Source organism: Sturnira hondurensis, unplaced genomic scaffold (genome assembly GCF_014824575.4).
Source record: "Sturnira hondurensis isolate 20B ecotype Veracruz unplaced genomic scaffold, ASM1482457v3 Scaffold0014099, whole genome shotgun sequence".
Taxonomy (NCBI): Eukaryota; Metazoa; Chordata; class Mammalia; order Chiroptera; family Phyllostomidae; genus Sturnira; species Sturnira hondurensis.
Window position 1 is genome coordinate 337812 of NW_028086730.1, and position 18649 is coordinate 356460.

Sequence of the window (18649 nt, forward strand, 5' to 3'; positions counted from 1 at the left end):
GCTCCACTTGGCCCCTTTTTCCCTCTCGGTGCTCAGCCCTTCGGGCCCCCAGGTCCCTTGTCAGGGCGCCTGCTCTCCGCTGGCCTGCTAGTGGCCCCTTCGAGTCCAGGGGCCCTGAGCAGTTGGCCCACACCAGGGACACCCGTGTCCCTGTGGCACCCCAGGTCCCATCCCTCGGCTTGCCCCTCATCCGTCGTCCCATTGGCCAGCATTTCCCAAGCTCCTCCCATGAGATGGGGACGGGTGTGCCTTGGGGATGAGACAGACGGACGCTCTCACCAACACATGCTTCTCCTCCAGCCTCATGTACTGGACAGACTGGGGTGAGAACCCCAAAATTGAGTGCGCCAACCTCGATGGGCAGGAGCGGCATGTCCTAGTGAACACGTCACTCGGCTGGCCCAATGGCCTGGCCCTGGACCTGCAGGAGGGGAAGCTCTACTGGGGAGACGCCAAGACGGACAAAATCGAGGTGAGCCACCCCCCCCACTGGCCCCTGCCCCGGGTGAGCGCTGGGCATGAAGCGGCCCACACAGCTTGCGCAGCCCAGCCCTGACTGCACATGCGTGGGCCTGGAGTGTCACGCAGAGGCCAGGTCTGGCCGCCTGGAGCCCATCAGATGGGTCAGGGGCCCGAGCTCTGTTAGTTGAGCAGTCAGAATCCTCGAAATAAGAACTTAATTACCATGCCTTTCATGTTGTCACAGTGGCCAAGTTAGGAGCATCGTAGCAGGCACTGTAGTGAAGATGGTATTGTGGGGTGGGGGGGGGCCGGGCCAAGGGCAGGTGGGAACCCTCTCCACTGCTCTGCGACTTCCTGTGAGTCTTAAACTGTGTTGAGATACAACGACAGAAAAGAGCAAGAGTCCTCACACATCCAGAGCCCAGCTTAAGACAGCACATGGTCAGTGTCGTCGACGCCGGGGGTGACCACCATCCTGAGTGGGGTGTGTCCTCACACATTAAGACACCTTCTCCCACCAGGTGGATGTCTCATTCCGCGTGCCTTGCCTGGCTTTACGCAGCTCGTTGAAGTGGTGTCCCGTGTGCCTTCCTCAGCAGCTTGCTTTCGGCTCGGGGAGCACCCTATTTGACGTGCTCTTGTCGGCGCGGTAGTTCAATCTGTGCCCATCTCAGGGAAGGCAGCGGCAGATGTCCGTGCCTGTCCTCGGCATGAACGCCTCCCTCAGTTCCAGTGCCTTCTGTCTGCTTCTGGTCACATCGCTGCTTGTGGACATCGCCGGCCAGGGGTCACTCCTGTTCTTTCCATGGCTCCCCGGGGCGACCCCCACCAGGCAGGCCTGCAGGGGGAGGGCAGAAGTAAGAATACAAATGTGCGCCTGTGTCTCGGGGTTTCCAGCCACACTGCCGAGCGCTTGTAGTGGGGGCTCGGGCGGGCGGCGCCTCTCCCACCCAACCCCGAGTAGCTGTAGCCGTAGCCATTTCCTCTGGGAGTCCCCTATGTGTGACCATGTTTAAAAGGGTCTTGTTGCCAAAGGGAGTTTGAAGACGCCTGTTGCTCAAGCCTCTGTGCCCGAAAGTGAGACGCTTGTTTCCGGTGAGGTCAGCCACCGGGGCCTCGTCTGTACAGACCCCCCACTGCTGCTGGGCGTGGGTTGGGGTGCGTGTGTCCCCCGACTCTGCTGGGCATGGTTCAGGTATCGCCTGAGTTGTAGTTTTCAGTGGGGTAAATAACCCTAACATAAAACCGACCGTTTTAACCATTTTAAGGTGCACAGCACCTGGCATCCAGTGCACTCACGGGCGGGGTGCCCGTCGCCGCCGTCTAGTTCCAGAACGTTTTCATCACCCCGAGCTGCACCCGCGTGGGTCGCCAGCTCCCCATTGCTCCTCCCCACGCCTGCAGTCACTCATCTGCCGGTCTGTGTGCATGCGCCTGCCCTGGACGTTTCCTGTGGACGGGATCCTTCGACACGTGGCCTTCGGTGTCCGGCTTCTTTATGGAACATAGTGTTTTCAGGGCTCACCCCTGTTGGGGCGTCGGGGACAGCTGCGCTGCTTCTTTCGGCCGAGTCACGGCTGCTGTGCGGCCCCTTCGCCTGCTGCCGGGCGCCGGGCCGGTGTGCACTTCCCGTGGTTGTGAGCAGTGCCGCTGCGAGTGTTTCTGTGCCCGTGCATTTTGAGTGCCTGGTTTTACATGTTGCGGGTGGGTGTTGCGGGCCATGCGGGGATTCCACGCCTGACTTGCCGAGGCCGCCTCGGACCGTCCCCACAGCCCGCACCACTTCACAGTCGCATTGGAGGAGCGGCGCCTGTGGACTTGGCTGCGACGTGTCCTCCCTGACACTTGTCGCTTTTCACTTCCTGGTTTCGGGGGGAGGGCCGTCCTCGGGGGTGTGCTGTGGTGTCTCTTTGACTGGCACTGCCCGGACAACTGAGGGTGCGGGGGTTCATGTGCCAGTCCCACCACGGTATTTTGAGGTGTGTGTCATAGTCCCCATTTGTGGACAAGAAACTGAGAGACAGGGACTTGCTCCGGGTCACGCCACAAACCGGTGACCTTGCACTTTTAGAATCACCTCACAGACAAAGCCCAGAGATGGCAGCAGGCTACCGGGCAGAATATAGACGTCCCCACTGGGGTAACGAGAAGCAGAAGGGACAGAAGTTAGGAGCCGAAGGGGCAGGGGAGCCAGCAGTGTGTTCGAGTTTCCGAGGTAACCAGCAGGGACTGAAGACGGTGTCGGAAAGACAGGGCGGGGTGAGCCCCACGTCCCCCGAGGCCAGGCCAGGCCAGGCCCACGCACCTGGGGCGGGTCGCCCGTCCGTGTGGAGCCCGCCCCAGGAGACCTCGGAGGCGCCGCTGGCGGAATGCCGTGTGCGGGACTCTTTGCCGAGACAGACTGGGGAAGCGCCGGTGACTTTCCCACTCAGCTTCCCAGAGTCTCACCTCTGCCTGCACCGTCCGACATCTCCGAGGGGCCTTCGTGCACTCAGACCGCCCTGTGCGGGGACGTTCTCGTCCCCAGCACCCTGGCTCTGATGGCACAGGCTTGGGGAACACCGCCCCGGCCCCGACCGTTGCTGCCATCTGTGCGCATGCCCAGAGCTGACCCTTGCTCCCGGGTTCGTGCTGGACACAGCTCCAGTCCAGGGAAGTGGCTGCCCGGATGCACACAGAGGCTGTTGCCTGTGTGAAGCCCCTGCGTCTCTTCCCCCTGAGTGGCGTTTTGGAATATTAACACCTTTCGGGTCTTGTTTTTCCTGGATGTGGATTGTTTTCTTCGTGGTGTGAACGCACTGCCTCCCAGTCCCCACCCCCAGCTCCGCTCCTCTGAATCGAGGACCAAGGGTTTGCGCCCTGTCTCTAAGGGGCTGGCTCCCTGGGGACACAGACCCCCCCCTTCCCCTGCCACCCCAGGGCAGCCCCGCCCGGGTTCGAGTTTCGTGTTCAGGCTTCCCTGAGGGGCTCGGTGTTGCCGCCGGCTTTTTGTGCCTTCCTGTTGTGGGGCCAGAACTCGACCCAGCGCCTGGACTGTTCCTGGGAGTCAGTCCATCTGTCACCTGCCATCTACTGGCGACCCTTGAACTGTGACCCTTGAACTGCAGGGGGTTGAACTGCGTGGGCCCGCTTACACGCGGGTCGTTTTCAACACCTTTGATTTCTCTTCTGATTTTCTTAACACCGTTTTCTTTCTCTGGCTTGCTCTGATGTGAGAACATAGCGTTTGAGGCGTGTACAGACCACCGTGGTGCCTGGGTGCTGGTCGTGTATTCCATCTGGAACTCGTGACGCGTGCCGAACGTTGGGGAGCCCCTGTGAGACTGAAGTGTCCACCTCCATTTCTCCGCGAGAGAGGGGGGCGCCCAGGGCTGAGACGTTCTTTTCTCATCGAAGGGTTTGGCAAGTGTGGGAGCCACCGAGGGCCGAGGTGTGACTGGCCGTGTGTGGCCGTCGACGGCGTCAGTAGTTTGGAGGGGTCAGAAGCCGTGCTGGGGTTTTCGACGGCACGGGGGTGGTCGGCGCCCCTGTTGCTGTTCAAGGGTCAGTTGCACTGCTGACCCCAGCAGCCCGGGGGGGCGTCGGGAGGGTCGTCCAGCCTCCTGCACAGGAACCCGTCCAACTCGAGGTCTCCCACCGTGTGTGGTGCAGGTCTCCTGTCTGTGGTGCAGGGGAGGGTCCGAGGTAGGCTTCACGCCGGGGCCGCCCATCGGCACTGCCTGTGGGAGCTGCTTTCGGGACCCGCACCTGGTCCAGGGCCTCCTGATTCCGATCGTGTTGCCCTAGGTTGCGACCGGCCGTTGTTCTTTGTTTGGTTACGTTCTCTGGGTGACTTTCCCCTCAGAGGTGGAGAAACTGAGGTCCATGGGGGCCAGGGACTTGCTTGTGGGGCCCTGGCATCTGGCCCTTCCTCATGACCCAGCAGCTTTGCTCTGGACCGTCCATAGGACTGAAATTTTTTCTTTTTTTAAATATTACTATTATATTATTTAAAAGATTTTATTTATTTTTAGACAGAGAGGAAGGGAGGGAGAGAGGGAGAGAAATATCAATGTACGGTTGCCTCTTGTGGGTCCCCTCCTGGGAACTGGCCCTCAACCCAGCATGTGCCCTGATGGGGAATCGAACCAGCGACCCTCTGGTTCCCAGGCCCGAGCTCAGTCCACTGACCCACACCAGCTGGGGCTAAAGTCTTTTCTGCTCCACACGCAGCTGGTCTGCCCTGTGTGTTTGCCGCCTGCAGGGCAGAGGGTTTTAGTATTTCTGATGGGTTGGAAATATCATCTGTCTGCAGGGGGCCTGCTGAGACTTGCTTTTGATTCATGGTGCCTCTTTCATCCTGGCCTGCAAGCCCCGAGTTTGGCCGTTGCATTTTTCTAGTAAGCGTCTGCAGGACACCTGTCTTCGGAATCAGTCTCATCCTGTGTGTGTGTGTGTGTGTGTGTCAGTGGTTAAGACACTCTGTGTTTGACAGCATTTTTCCTTCTCTGCGGCTTTTGTGGTTGATGCTTTCAATCAGCGCCAACTCTTCGGGACAAAGATTTGGCTCATACCTCTCAGAGCGAATGGCCGCTGGTGTGTCTGGGCTTGGAGGCCCCTGGAGCTGCCGCACAGACTCAGATGCGCTCTGAGGCGCTTCTGGCCCCGACCGAGCGGCATGTTAGTCCTCCGACCAGTGGGCCTTCCTGCCCAGAGCCCGCAGTGCCACAGTCTTCAGGCCCCTGGAGCTCTGCGTCGCGGGTGTGATCGGGGCCTCCCCAGGGCAGGCTTGCTCATCAGTGCCACACTGGGCCCTGGAGTCTGCCCGGGTGTGATCGGGGCCTCCCCAGGGCAGGCTTGCTCATCAGTGCCACACTGGGCCCTGGAGTCTGCCCCTGGGCCGAGACCTGCGCCTCGGTGCCAGGCGGCCACCCCCAGCCCCTCAGCGGTGGGTCGGGAGGAGACACCTGTTTGCCTCCCCTGCCCCAGACCACGCTCCGCCTCTCAGCACAGCATCTGCCCCAGGTCGGGGCCTGTGGGGCGGGGCCCGAGCCGGCCCTCACGGAAAATGTCGTTCATCCAGCGCCCCTCGTGAGGGGTGGCACCGGCTCTGCGGGTGGCCTGGCGCGGCACAGACGGGGCCGAGGCTCCTGGGAGTCGAGCCGGGGCAGCGCAGGCCCCAGCCTGGGTCAGACCCGTGTCCCCCGTCCTGCCAGGTGATCAACATCGATGGGACGGAGAGGCGCACGCTCCTGGAGGATAAGCTCCCGCACATTTTCGGGTTCACGCTGCTGGGGGACTTCATCTACTGGACGGACTGGCAGCGTCGGAGCATCGAGCGTGTGCACAAGGTCAAGGCCAGCCGGGACGTCATCATCGACCAGCTGCCCGACCTGATGGGGCTCAAGGCCGTGAACGTGGCCAAGTTCATCGGTGAGTCTGGTCAGCCCCCAGCCGCGCGTGAGCCGTGCCCACTGTTGTGGGGAAGAAGCGGCAGGGCTGTGTCTGTCCCTCCGTCCACCAGCTGCCGGCTGAGGGGGTGGAAGTGTCCAGCTGGGGCGCCTCACTCTGGGGGTGGGCAGGACAGGAGATGGCGATAGTGCCTGGCTGGGGACAGATGGGCTTGGGGGCTGTGTGCTGACCAGGGGTAGCCTTGCTGGTGGTAACTGTTACAAGAACAGCTCACATGCGCCTCAGTGCCCAAAGCAACCCCATATGCTAATTATGGTACTGCCCCCCTTTATCAGTAAGGAGGAGGTAAGCCATGCCTTGCCGACCTTGACCTTGTTGCGAAGATCTGCAAACAGCTCACTTCGTACAATTTTGTCTCTGGATGAAAAGAAATCCAAATGCAGGTCAATAAGCTACACTGGAGAGCGTAGCATGCAGGTGTAATGGGGCCAGGATGGGGGGACTGCGGGCTCCCCGGGTCGGGGGCTCTGACCCCGGCGGGGTCCCAGGGTCTGGTATGGTGCCTGCACCTTAGACGTGCTCCGCAGACCTTTGTTCGGTGAATGAATGAGTGACTGGTGAGGACCAGTACCTGCCTTCAAGTAGTTCACAGACTGGGGGGTGAGACGCCCCTTAGCTTGGCTCCCAGACGGATGGCTGTAGCTGGGAGGTCGGCAGAAAGCCCGGCCTTTAAAATCCAAGGGAGGTCACCCGAGCTGGGAATGTGAGGGGCAGGTGGGAAGCAGGGTTTGCCGCAGAAGGGACAGTGGGCCAGAGGCCTGGAGTTGGGGCGGCTGTGTGGGCGGAGCTGGGAGCGGCTGCTGCTCCTGCCTCTCTGGGGTCCGCCTTTGGTCCCACCTGCAGTGACAGAACCCGCACAGCGTCCGCCCCCATTCACCCTCCCGTGTGGGCGGTGGGGCCCACCTGTGATCGATTGTTTGCAGAACAAACAAAACCCCAGAGATCAGAAAATAGACGCATCCGTGGGACGTGATTTAAAGTTGGGAAGTTAGGCTCATCCCCGACCCCCGCCCTCCTCTCTGTCTGTGTCTCCGTCTCTCACCTCGTAGAATTTGCTGACAGACATGGGGGAAAGGGTGCTTTTTAAACTGAAATACTAACATTAAATTAGAGCCAATTGGAAGAGCGCCCCGGTAGGTGGGTGAGACTCGCAGGCCAGCCGAGGATCAGTGCACGTGCTGGGTAGCACCCGCCTTAGTGAAGGAGCGGCGCCTTGGCCGTCCTAGCTGGACCCGGGCTTTTGACGTCGCCGAGAATCATCAGCGAATCGGAGGAGGCATCTGGCTGGGACCTTAGGCTCTAGTCCGGTCAGCCAGTAGCCACCCACCCCCCCGGCCCGGGAGGGACGACTGTGCTGTCATTGCCTCATGGTGTTATTGCTGCCCCCCAAGCCGGAGCTCAGGCCGGGAGCCAGGCCTCCTGTTTCTTACTCTCTCTGAGCTGCTTCCCGACTTCCTAACCACCATGTCCTGCTCTGCCCTTCTGTTTCCACGACTAAAAAGCAGGGATGGGACTAGCTTCTACCCCCGAGTCGCTGTGTGTCGGAGTGAGTTAACACCCGGGCTCCGCGGAGACCCCGTGTCACTGCCAGCCCAGTCCCAGGGAAGACCTGGGTTCCGTCATGTCCGCCCAGTGTCCCCTCCCCCATCTGTGTCTGGCGAAAATAAAGGCGCCTCCGACCGTGGGTGAGTCTCGTGCTCTTTGCTGAGCCGCTGACGCGCAGGCCCGTGTGCTCACTTCCAGGGACCAACCCGTGTGCAGACGGGAACGGGGGGTGCAGCCACCTGTGCTTCTTCACGCCCCACACGACCAAGTGCGGCTGCCCCATCGGCCTGGAGCTGCTGAGCGACAGGAAGACCTGCATCGTCCCCGAGGCCTTCCTGGTGTTCACCAGCAGGGCCACCATCCACAGGATCTCGCTGGAGACCAACAACAACGATGTGGCCATCCCGCTCACGGGCGTCAAGGAGGCCTCCGCGCTGGACTTCGATGTGTCCAACAACCACATCTACTGGACAGACGTCAGCCTGAAGGTGCGGTGCGCGGCGCGCTCCACGCCCTGTGTGTCGCTTCCTGTGAGCACCTGGCCTGCAATGGGACCGCCACAGAGGCTTTTATGTTCTGTTTTAAGATTTTATTTACTTTTTAGAGAGAGGGGGAGGGAGTGAGAGGGAGAGAAACATCCATGTGTGGTTGCCTCTCGCACGCCCCCTACTGGGGACCTGGCCTGCAACCCAGGCATGTGCCCTGACTGGGAATGGGACCAGAGACCTTTTGGTTTGCAGGCCCGTGCTCAATCCACTGAGCCACGGCAGCCAGGGCAAATTTTAAAAAACATTTATTGTAATTCAACTCAAGCCAATAAAATATTAGGGAGCCTGTTTGAATAAACGAACATGAATGATCACGGCATTCATGGAGACCCGCAGATGGGCTGCGCTAGAGCGACTGTGCATCCGTGGAACGATGGCGACGCCGCCCTTCCACTCACACCGCCCACTGCCCACTCGCCCACTCCCCCTCTCCTCCTGAGCAAACTCTGTCTTCACTCACGCTGCAGATACAAGCATCCTGGGTAGATACAGGGAAAGCAGGGTTTGGCGAGCAGGTCCATGGGCCGGTCTCCTGCCTTTGTAAATAAAGCTTTATTGGAACACGGTGGTGCCCATCTGTTTATGGACTGTCCACGCCTGCTCTTGTGCCACTAGGTTGAATTGTGAGAGATCTGTGTGCCCCGTGGAGCCTAGCTTCTTTGCCGCGTGACCCTTCAGGGAGAGGTGTGCCGAACCCTATTATGAAGGACAGTATTAAACAACTAAAACAGTTTAATCATCTATCTTTTGTTTCTCATTTTAATTGGTTTACTTATTTTTAGATGGAGAGGAAGCAAGGGAGATAGAGAGGGAGAGAAACATCAGTTGGCTGCCTCTCATATGACCCCCCCCCAGAGACCTGGCCCACAATGCTCATGTGCCCTGATTGGGTTTGAACCGGCAACCCTTTGGTTTGCAGGCTGGTGCTCGACCCACTGAGCCGCCCCAGGCAGGGCCAACAGAATGCTTTAAGTGTGGGAAGGCTCCACCGCACGGATGTTCCCTGTTGTACTTAACCGTCACCTCACTTCTCCGGTCACTGCTGCTTTTCCCAGCTCTGAATGACCACAGGAGTGAGGTCTCTGCCTGTGGGGCCCCTCTGTATTTAGTTCCCCTTTCTTGTGTTTTTGTCCATGCCTGTGGAGACGATTTTGGGAGAAAGAGTATACACATAAGCATAGCCAAATGCTTTTTCGAAAAGGTTTCTATTTTGCTGCACTTGAACAGTTCATTCCCAAATTCTCACATGTTGCTGGTCGGGTCCTCAACTCGGTGAGTAGTTGCCCCAGCTGGCCTGGCTCCTAACCTGCATCCTCGAACCCCCGCCCGTCCCCAGACCATCAGCCGCGCCTTCCTGAACGGGAGCTCGGTGGAGCATGTGATCGAGTTTGGCCTTGACTACCCGGAAGGCATGGCTGTTGACTGGATGGGCAAGAACCTGTACTGGGCAGACACTGGGACCAACAGGATTGAGGTGGCCCGGCTGGACGGGCAGTTCCGGCAGGTCCTCGTGTGGAGGGACTTGGACAACCCAAGGTCGCTGGCCCTGGACCCCACCAAGGGGTAAGTGTCCTCTTTGTCCCTGTTCCCCTGCCACCTCTGCGTCAGCCAGCACGGGGATGGCCTGGGATGGAGGCGGTGGCTGCCCAGCTGGCTCTGATGAGACCAGTGCTGGCTGCCTCTCGTTTGGAGGTGGCCAGGGCCGACTGGACCCTGGAAGATTGTTTGGTTCACGGAGAGAGACCAAAGTGGAAGGAAGGAATGGCAGCTGGTGCCTGGGGCGCTGTGCTGGGCGCACCTGTGTGGGTCGTCTCAGTGTAGCGTCCAGGAGGCCTTTGAGGGGTGGCTGTTTTTGTCCTGATTATACAGAGGTGGAAGCTGAGGCTCAGAAGCCCAGTGACCTACCCAAGGTCACAACCAGTTAGGGCAGGGCCGGGCCAAGGGGCCTGTTCTCCTCCTCTTGCCCTGTGTCCCCAGGCCCCGCGTCTCAGAGCTGGCTTTGGGCTCCTTGGATTCTGGGCTGCGAGTAGGCCCCTCAGCCGAGGGCTAACACCCGTGCGTCTGTCTGTCGGGGGCCTGGGCTCTGCCCCCGGGCACTGGGGCCCAAGAGGCCAGGGGGGCGTGTCCCTCTGCCATCGAGGTTCCTTTTCTGAGCAGCTGGCACAGTGCTCTCATCCCATAAAGTGTCAGTGACGTGCAGGGGGCCCCTCACACCCTGCCTGGTGTGTGCTGCGCTGGGGACGATCAACGGTCAGGCTGGGAGACCCGAGGGGTCCTGGTCTCAGGGACGAGCAAGGCATGCTTGCCTGCGTCTGGACTGAGGATGACTCCTTTCCTGGTGCGCGAGGCGGCTGTCTGACTCCTGGCCCTGCAGCGCCTGCCGCCTCTGGGCCTCTTTCCCACCCTGTCTGGGCGAAGGGACCTTATGTCCCACCTTGCCCACATCCATCCTGGTTCCCGGCCACCGGGCATCCTGTCCTGCTTAGCGAGTGCTTGTCCCTGACAGAGGCACCCAGCAGGTGGTCACCTCATTGGTGTGCCTGTTTGCATCTGTAAATGGGGCGACCCCACCTCCCCTGCAGGTGAGCTGCTGCAGGAGCAATTCAGAAGCAGGAGGCAGCCAGGTGACAGCCCCTAGAGGGATGGCGCGGACGCGGCCTTCCCTGGGACATGGAGGACCCGGCTTGGCAGATGGTGGCAGTCCTGTCCCCTGCTGCTGGCTGTCTTGCCCTAAGCAGGACGCCCCTGAGCCTGCCCGGCCTTTTGCCCCACATCTTCCAGCTATATCTACTGGACCGAGTGGGGCGGCAAGCCGAGGATCGTGCGGGCCTTCATGGATGGGACCAACTGCATGACGCTGGTGGACAAGGTGGGCCGGGCCAACGACCTCACCATCGACTACGCTGACCAGCGCCTCTACTGGACCGACCTGGACACCAACATGATTGAGTCATCCAACATGCTGGGTGAGGGCCGGGTGGGCCCTGCAGGGCGGGGTGTCCTTGGTCTGGAGCACGCCGTCTCTCAGTGCCCACTTCCCTGGGCCCTCTGGCTGGTGGGTCCCCAGGCCCCACGGGAGGGGTGGACACACCCCAAGGGCTCATCCAGCCCTGCACCCTCTCGAGGGTTATCCCTCTCTGTGCTGTACCCCAGGTGTGTGGGCTGAGGCCCAGGTGACCGCCGTGTCCAGCGCTGGAACTGGCTTCTGGCTCAGCCCTGAGCTGGGGCTCCGATTTGACAAAACATCCTTGGCCCGGTCTCTGCATCGGTGAACACCCGGGCTGCTGGATGTTCACCCGGGTGTTCACCGATGCAGAGACCGGGCCAAGGAGGTCACAGGGCTTGCCTGAGGTCGCAGAGTGCTGCTCGGACCTCAAGGCCACACACTTGTCTCCCCCAGTGATAAAATAATCAACTTGGAAAATTCCTGAACACACAGAAAACGGTGAAGGAAAGTTATAGCCATCCATAATTTCACCACTTGCTGATAACCTGTATTTATGTTGTCATTTCTTTTCAGTTTCAACTTTTAAAATTCATTTTTAGGTGATATGCTTGTTACAAACCTTAATTTTTACTTTTTAGAAATAATTTTTTTAAATTATTTATTTATTTATCTTTAGAGGGGAAGGAGAGAGGGAGAGAAACATCAATGTATGGTTGCCTTTTGCGCATCCCCTGCTGGGAGTTGGCCTGCAGGGAACTGGCCTGCAACCCAGGAATGTGCCCTGACTGGGAATCGAACCGCGATCCTCTGGTTCGCAGGCCTGTGCTCAATCCATTGAGCTACACCAGCCAGGGCTACTTTTTAGAAATAATTTTAAAACATCACTTCAAATCATGCCATATGTAATTTTCAGTCTTCTCTCCAACTCCTGTGTGTAGCCACCATGTTCTCATGTCACTAACACGTTTCATCAGCTGTGAAACAGAACATACATGAAGAAGCATTCACACGACACATAGTTATTAGACAGGGGAAGGCCGGGTCGAGGGACAGAATGTGCTGGGGTCACCCTGGCCCTGGGCGTGTTCTCCCTCTCCCCGGAGACTCAGCCTCGCCAGTATCCTTCCGACTGTGCCGGGTCCCACTGGCTCCGAGCAGGCATGTCTGACAGCTCAGTGCTGGGCGCACAGTGGGACCGCATCAGTGGGAACACATCAGTGCGCCGTCGTTGGCTGCTGCTTTGTGAGTCCTCTGCTGCTGACAGGTGGGGAGCCCGCTGCCCTGACCGCTAGCTCCGTGTGGTAGTTCTGCTGTTCCAGAACATTCTGTCCAGGTGATCACACATCACATGTTCTTCACTGTCTGCCGTCTTTCAACCTAAAGACTGTGAGATTTGCCCCATGTTGTTGCTACTCTTTTTTATCGTTGCATCGTTTCCCTTATAAGAAGAGCCACTGTCTTTTCATCCATCCCACTGTTGATGGACCTTTGGCTTGTCTCGCAGCCCTCGGCTGCAGAGCACACCCTTGTCTGCGTTTCTCCCGTGCAGGGCCCTGCAGCTGCCTGGTCCTGGGGCCGGGGCATGTCAGCGTCAGCCCACCCTGCTTGTTGTCCAACGTGGTTGAGCGTTCTGGCCCTGGCGCAGGCTGCCAGGCTGCCAGGCCACAGGGCGCCCCGTGCTGTGGCCCAACGGCGCTGTGGCCCAGCGGCGCTGTGGCTGATGCCCTGCTCGTGTCCCCGCACAGGTCAGGAGCGGGCTGTGATTGCCGACGACCTCCCGCACCCCTTCGGCCTGACGCAGTACAGCGAGTACATCTACTGGACGGACTGGAACCTGCACAGCATTGAGCGAGCCGACAAGACCAGTGGCCGGAACCGCACCCTCATCCAGGGCCACCTGGACTTCGTCATGGACATCCTGGTGTTCCACTCCTCCCGGCAGGACGGCCTCAACGACTGCGCGCACGGCAACGGCCAGTGCGGGCAGCTGTGCCTCGCCGTGCCCGGCGGCCACCGCTGCAGCTGCGCCTCGCACTACACCCTGGACCCCAGCAGCCGCAACTGCAGCCGTGAGTGCCCTGCTCTGCCTGCTCCTGGCCCCGCATCAGGGCGGGCCGTCCCCGGGGCCGAGACGCGCTGGGTGCGTGCGTGTGCGTGGACCGTGGGCATGTGTTCACGGCACATGCTGCCCCATGCCACCCGGAGGCCTAGGCTGGGTGCAGGGCCCACTGCTACATCCCGCCGCAGTGCATGGGCCAAGCCCTCAGTTGGCACGTTCCACGGGGGCATCTCTGCCTGTGGAAACCAGTCTGGGGGCGGGAAGCAGTCACGCGGAGAGGCGGGCCTCGTTCTGAGTACTTTTTTATTGAAAGATTTATTTACTTTTAGCGAGAGAGGAAGGGGGTAAGAAAGAGAGGGAGAGAAACACGTGAGAGATACGTGGATCAGTTGCCTCTTACACGCCCCCAGCTGCAAGGTACCTGGCCCATAACTCAGGCGTGTGTCCTACTGGGAATTGAACCGGCGACCCTTTGGTTCACAGACCCACGCTCAATCCACTGAGCCACACCAGGCAGGGCCAAGCACTTTTTACAGCACTTGTTTAATCCTCAGGCCTGTAGGGTGGGTGGTGTCACTGTCCCCATTGCACAGAGATGCTAGTAAACCATGTGACATCACAGACCCGCTAAGGTTTAGACCAGGCTTGAAGCCAGGCAGGGTCCCAGCTCCAGACTCAGTGCTGCGGGGCCTCCTGCGCCCACGCACTGTCCTCACACGGACCCTCTGAGTTATGTAGGTCTTTTAAAAAGCCCTCATTTCGGTGATCAGAAAGCGAGGCTCAGAGAGCCCAGGAGCAACTTTCCCACAGGCCACAGGGAGAGCAGGTGTGTCCCCTTGGCAGGCTTTCCCCCTGGGACGTCAGCAGCCTCTGAGCAGCCTGCAGGGCAAGTCATAAAGCCCCATGTCCCCCGGGGCCTTGCCCAAGGCCCCCACAGCCCTAGATGCTAGGAGCGCTGGCCTTCCTTATCCTGGTTGCACAGATAATGGGCCGAGGCTTCGAGGCTTAAGGGCTGGATAGGGGCCCCGAGCTGATGGGCCTGGGACCACAGCCTAGGACTCCCCACTCCTGGGCTGCCTCTGGACTAATTGTCTCTTTCCCCTGGGGAACGTAACCTTGAAGGCTCACGCAGAGGTGTAGGCAGCCCACCACCTGGAGGGACGCCCGTGGCCGGTGCCTGTGGCTGGCAGACGCCGGGCCATCACTTCACCTCTCTGACAGTGGCCGCACCTGGTGGCCTCCTACTCATTTTGAGAGGTGTGGCTTCTGCATCCTGGCTGCTCTGCTCACTGACACCCCGGAGGAGCGTCCCCTCCTGGTGTCCCTGTTCACTCCACGTTGTCCTCAAGAGTCCCCTTGAGCATATGGAGACGCAGGGCAAATCACACGTCCTCCGAGGGTGACGCATGCTTGCAGTGGGAGTCTGGTGCTGACGGCCTTCCTTCCTCCATCTCAAGTGGTGGGAACTTAAAGACGAAAGCATATCTATTTTTAAAATGACACGCACTCATAAAATAATTGCAACCGAGATACGTGTAACACAGAGACTAAGATTCCCTGTAGCCCACCCCCAGGAAATAGGTCTCTGTCTTCCCAGCCTTTTTCCCATGTACACTGAGGGGTGCGTATGCAGGTCTGTCCTCGGTAATGACGTGCAGTGCCGTCCTCCCTGCGGCCCCCTCTCCCACTCCTAGGAGCTGACCCGCCACACCCCATCTGTTTGCCTCTCCCCAGCGCCCAGCACCTTCTTGCTGTTCAGCCAGAAAAGTGCCATCAGCCGGATGATCCCGGATGACCAGCACAGCCCAGACCTCATCCTGCCCCTGCACGGGCTGAGGAACGTCAAGGCCATGGACTACGACCCACTGGACAAGTTCATCTACTGGGTGGATGGGCGTCAGAACATCAAGCGAGCCAGAGACGATGGGACCCAGGTGGGTGTGCCTGTCGGGGGCTCGGGGAGGCTTCTGCCAGGAGGTCGCCCGTAGTCTCCAGGCTCCGCCCACCTTCCTTGGCGGAGGGACAGTTTTGGGTGAGCAGCGATTTGGGCTCTGATGATGTCTTTACCGGGTGTAATCCTGATTGGGGTTGAAACCCTTACACTGAGGACGTGTGGATTTTGTAGTTTTTGAAGTAGTTGGTGGAGGGGGTGTCACACCGTGTGGGTTTTTTCTTCTTTCCCCAGGGGTTTTCTGCAGGGTAGTTGGTATCGCCTACTCTGGGTTTGCTCCTGTTTCGTAGGAGTTGTGTAGTCAGCTCTAAGGCACTAGATGCGTTCTGGAATCTCCACGCTTTGCAGAGTCACAAACCTCAGGGCTCATGGGGGAAAGGGGCCCGGGCACGTTCCTTGGAACGCCATGGCTGACGCACTAGAAAGAAGGTGGGCACTGGATCCAGGGGCACCGTTTCGCACGGTTTGAACAGGACGTGGATGCCCGTGGAGACGGTGCTTTCCCTGAGGAGACCTGAACTTGGCGGAGGGCTCGGCTGTCGATTGCTGCCTGTGGACGTTTGTGAAAGTGGGGAGTGGATGTGGGGGCTCACAGGGAGACAGAGGGTGTTGGGGGGTGTTTTCCTACTCCACTCGGCACTGGGTGCGTTCACCTGGTGCTTCTCACGGGAACAAATGCAAAATCCACCTTCTGCTCAGATGGCCCGCGGCACATCGCCGCGTTGGAGCGCATTCGAGTTGTCAGAACACTCGTTCTCGCAGGACCACCTGCGTCCTGTGTTCCAGGAAGGACATTCCCACGGCAGTCTCGGGGCTTGCCCGGTGTCTCTGAGTGACAGGACTGTCACCATTGGTGTTCTTGGCTCACCCTGCTGCTTTCCAAAGACCCAGACCCTGCAGAACCGAAGGCCTCTTTCAGAGTCCAGTGGTCTGTGGAGAGGCCCTGTCCTCCTGCCGAACCTCTGATACTGTTGGAACAGGGATGGAGAGAAATGCTTGGTGGTGGAGTGTTCCAGACTGTTTGGGAGTCTGTGCGGCAGATTTTGCTGTTTTCTCCCCTCTGGCTGGGGGAGACAGGCTGGGGGCCCCCCTTCGAGGCATGTGCCATCATCTCTGTGGGTGCAGAGCCTGGTGGAAATGGAGCTCTTTCATCCCGCGCGGCACGTAGGTGACAGGCACTGGGGGTCTGTTGGAGAGTGGGGAAGTGCTAATTGACGGACCGCGTGTCCCTGCTGGGAAAGTACAGGGTGCAAATTGCCTTAGGCGTCACCCGGCGTTCTCTCACCATGTCTGGGCCTGCGTGGGGAAAGACTTTGAAGAGGAAGCCCTCTCAGGAGCTGCCTTGGGGTTTCACTCAATTTGGAGACATGGTTCCCTCCTCGTGTCTTGCTAAGCCCCACAGCTGGTGGCTCTGGCTTTGATTCTTTTGTGGGGGGCACCCTGCCCAGCCCCCAAGGATGATGTTTTAAATGGCTATCTGCTTGGCTAAGTTTTCTTTCCTCTTCATTTTAAGCTTCTTATTGTGGTGTACATCCGTAACAGAACATTTAGTTGTTTTTAAGCGTGCTGTTCGGTGACATTGAGTGTGTTCGTGTTGCTGTGTAGCCCTGACTGGAGGCTCCGTCTCCGGAAGTGCTCGTCTTCCCAGACTGAAACTCTGCCCCCGTCACACACGGAGCTCCCCCGACTCCTGCCTGCCCCCACCCGCCATTCTACTTTCTCTGTCTGTGAGTGGGACTGTTCTCGGCGCTTCACGTAGGTGGAATCGGACCCTCAGGAGGTCCTGTGTCTTTGTGCGTCTTGCTCATTTCACCGAGCACGGGGTCCTCGGGGCTCATCTCTGCCGCAGCAGCCGTCGGACTTTCCCTCCTCCTCAAGGCTGAGCCGCGCCCCGTTGTATGGATGGGCCACGCCTGGCTGCTCTGTTCCTCTGTCAGCGGACACTTGTGTTGGTCCACCTGCGTGGGCGGTCCTGCCGGGAACATACTGCGTGTCTAAATAGCGCTTTGTATCGGCGAGGAGGAGGGTGTTGGTGTTGGTGTTGAATAAATTCTAGGTAGAAGTGTTGCATCAGCCTAAACATTATTACTTGCATTAAAATTGAGGTTGAGGTTTTATTAGGCTGTCCAGCCATTAAAGGTTGTCCCCCAGGGGAGGGGTGCGGGAGGCCGTTGTTTCTCGGTGCCGTTCCCAGCTGGCTCTTCTGATGACTGTGTCCCAAAGTCCGGTTTCAGGCTCGGCTCCCGCATCGCCCTCACCCGGCCCTGCACCCTCACCCTCACCCTCACCTGGCCCTGCACCCTCACCTGGCCCTGCGCCCTCACCCTCACCCTCACCCTCACCCGGCCCTGCACCCTCACCCTCACCCTCACCTGGCCCTGCACCCTCACCCTCACCCTCACCCGGCCCTGTGCCCTCACCTGGCCCTGCACCCTCACCCTCACCCTGCACCCTCACCCTCACCTGGCCCTGCGCCCTCACCCAGCCCTGTGCCCTCACCCTCACCCTCACCCTGCACCCTCACCCTGCACCCTCACCCTGCACCCTCACCCTCACCTGGCCCTGCACCCTCACCCTCACCCTCACCTGGCCCTGTGCCCTCACCAGACCTTGGGCCCCTGGCTGCTCTCTCAGAGAAGAGGGTAGTGAAGGTTAACCCCTATTCTGCGTACTTTGTGCTGGCATCCTAAATTTAAAAAACAGCAAGATTTGCGGGTATTAATCCAAAACTTCAGTCTGCGCAAATGAGGAGGAGGGAGAGAGGAGCTGTCTTCAGGAGGGGCTGCGATCCTGGGTGGACTGTCCAGGCCTGGGGTGTCCTTCGTGCGGGCAGGAACAGGACTAGCAGAGGGACTTTGACTCCGGGCCTGGACTCGGGTCCCGGGCCTCAGCCCCCCAGCCGTGCCCGCAGCGGCGCCTCTCACTGTTCGCAGCCCTCCATCCTGACCTCCCCGAGCCCCAGCCAGAACTCAGACAGGCAGCCACACGATCTCAGCATCGACATCTACAGCCGGACGCTGTTCTGGACGTGCGAGGCCACCAACACCATCAACGTCCACAGGCTGAGTGGGGACGCCATGGGCGTGGTGCTCCGTGGGGACCGAGACAAGCCAAGGGCCATCGCTGTCAACGCCGAGCGCGGGTATGAGGCCGAAGGGGCCGGTGGCCACGGCGAGGTGGGGGGCTGGGCCCTGAGGGGGTGGGCCGGCGACCCTTTGTTGAACATTAGCCTCTCGGGCTGGGTGGGGGTTTCCACCCCCGACACCCTGATGAGTTAGGAGCTCCCCAGGGTCCCCGCCACAGCAGCCAGAGCAGGACAGGGGAACATTCCCTCGTTCATGGTCACTGCACAAAGCAGACACCCAGGGATGGTCTTGGCAGGACGCAGGTGTGGGGAGGGCCCGGGTTTTGCTGAGAGACACAGGAAGCACGTAAGGTTTGTGCCGTCCCCATCAGCCGTGAACCCCATCCAGGAATCCCTTCTGTCGGCGTCACGGGGTGGCTGCCAGTCGCTCACCGGTGCTACCACGGGGAGCTCACTGTCGCACAAGCTGGCCGCTCCTGGTCACAGCTTCACTTCCTGAGAGGTTTTTCCCGCCAGGAAGGTTCCCGATCCTCCCGCCTGTTGGCCTTTGGGTTCTCCGACGGGCAGGAAGGCACCGGGGACGGTGCTGATAGACCTCGAG

General features: G+C 59.7%; 1 protein-coding gene across 1 annotated transcript in view; it reads left to right on the forward strand.

The window, feature by feature from the left end:
- LRP5 (LDL receptor related protein 5) overlaps positions 1-18649 on the forward strand; it is a 92154-nt gene that overhangs the window by 56073 nt on the left and 17432 nt on the right. The window contains exons 7-14 of the mRNA XM_037062538.1: positions 301-472; positions 5658-5874; positions 7657-7946; positions 9343-9569; positions 10788-10972; positions 12699-13022; positions 14747-14946; positions 17897-18105. Coding sequence (XP_036918433.1) covers positions 301-472; positions 5658-5874; positions 7657-7946; positions 9343-9569; positions 10788-10972; positions 12699-13022; positions 14747-14946; positions 17897-18105 — 1824 coding nt within the window. The remainder of the gene's footprint in view (positions 1-300; positions 473-5657; positions 5875-7656; positions 7947-9342; positions 9570-10787; positions 10973-12698; positions 13023-14746; positions 14947-17896; positions 18106-18649) is intronic.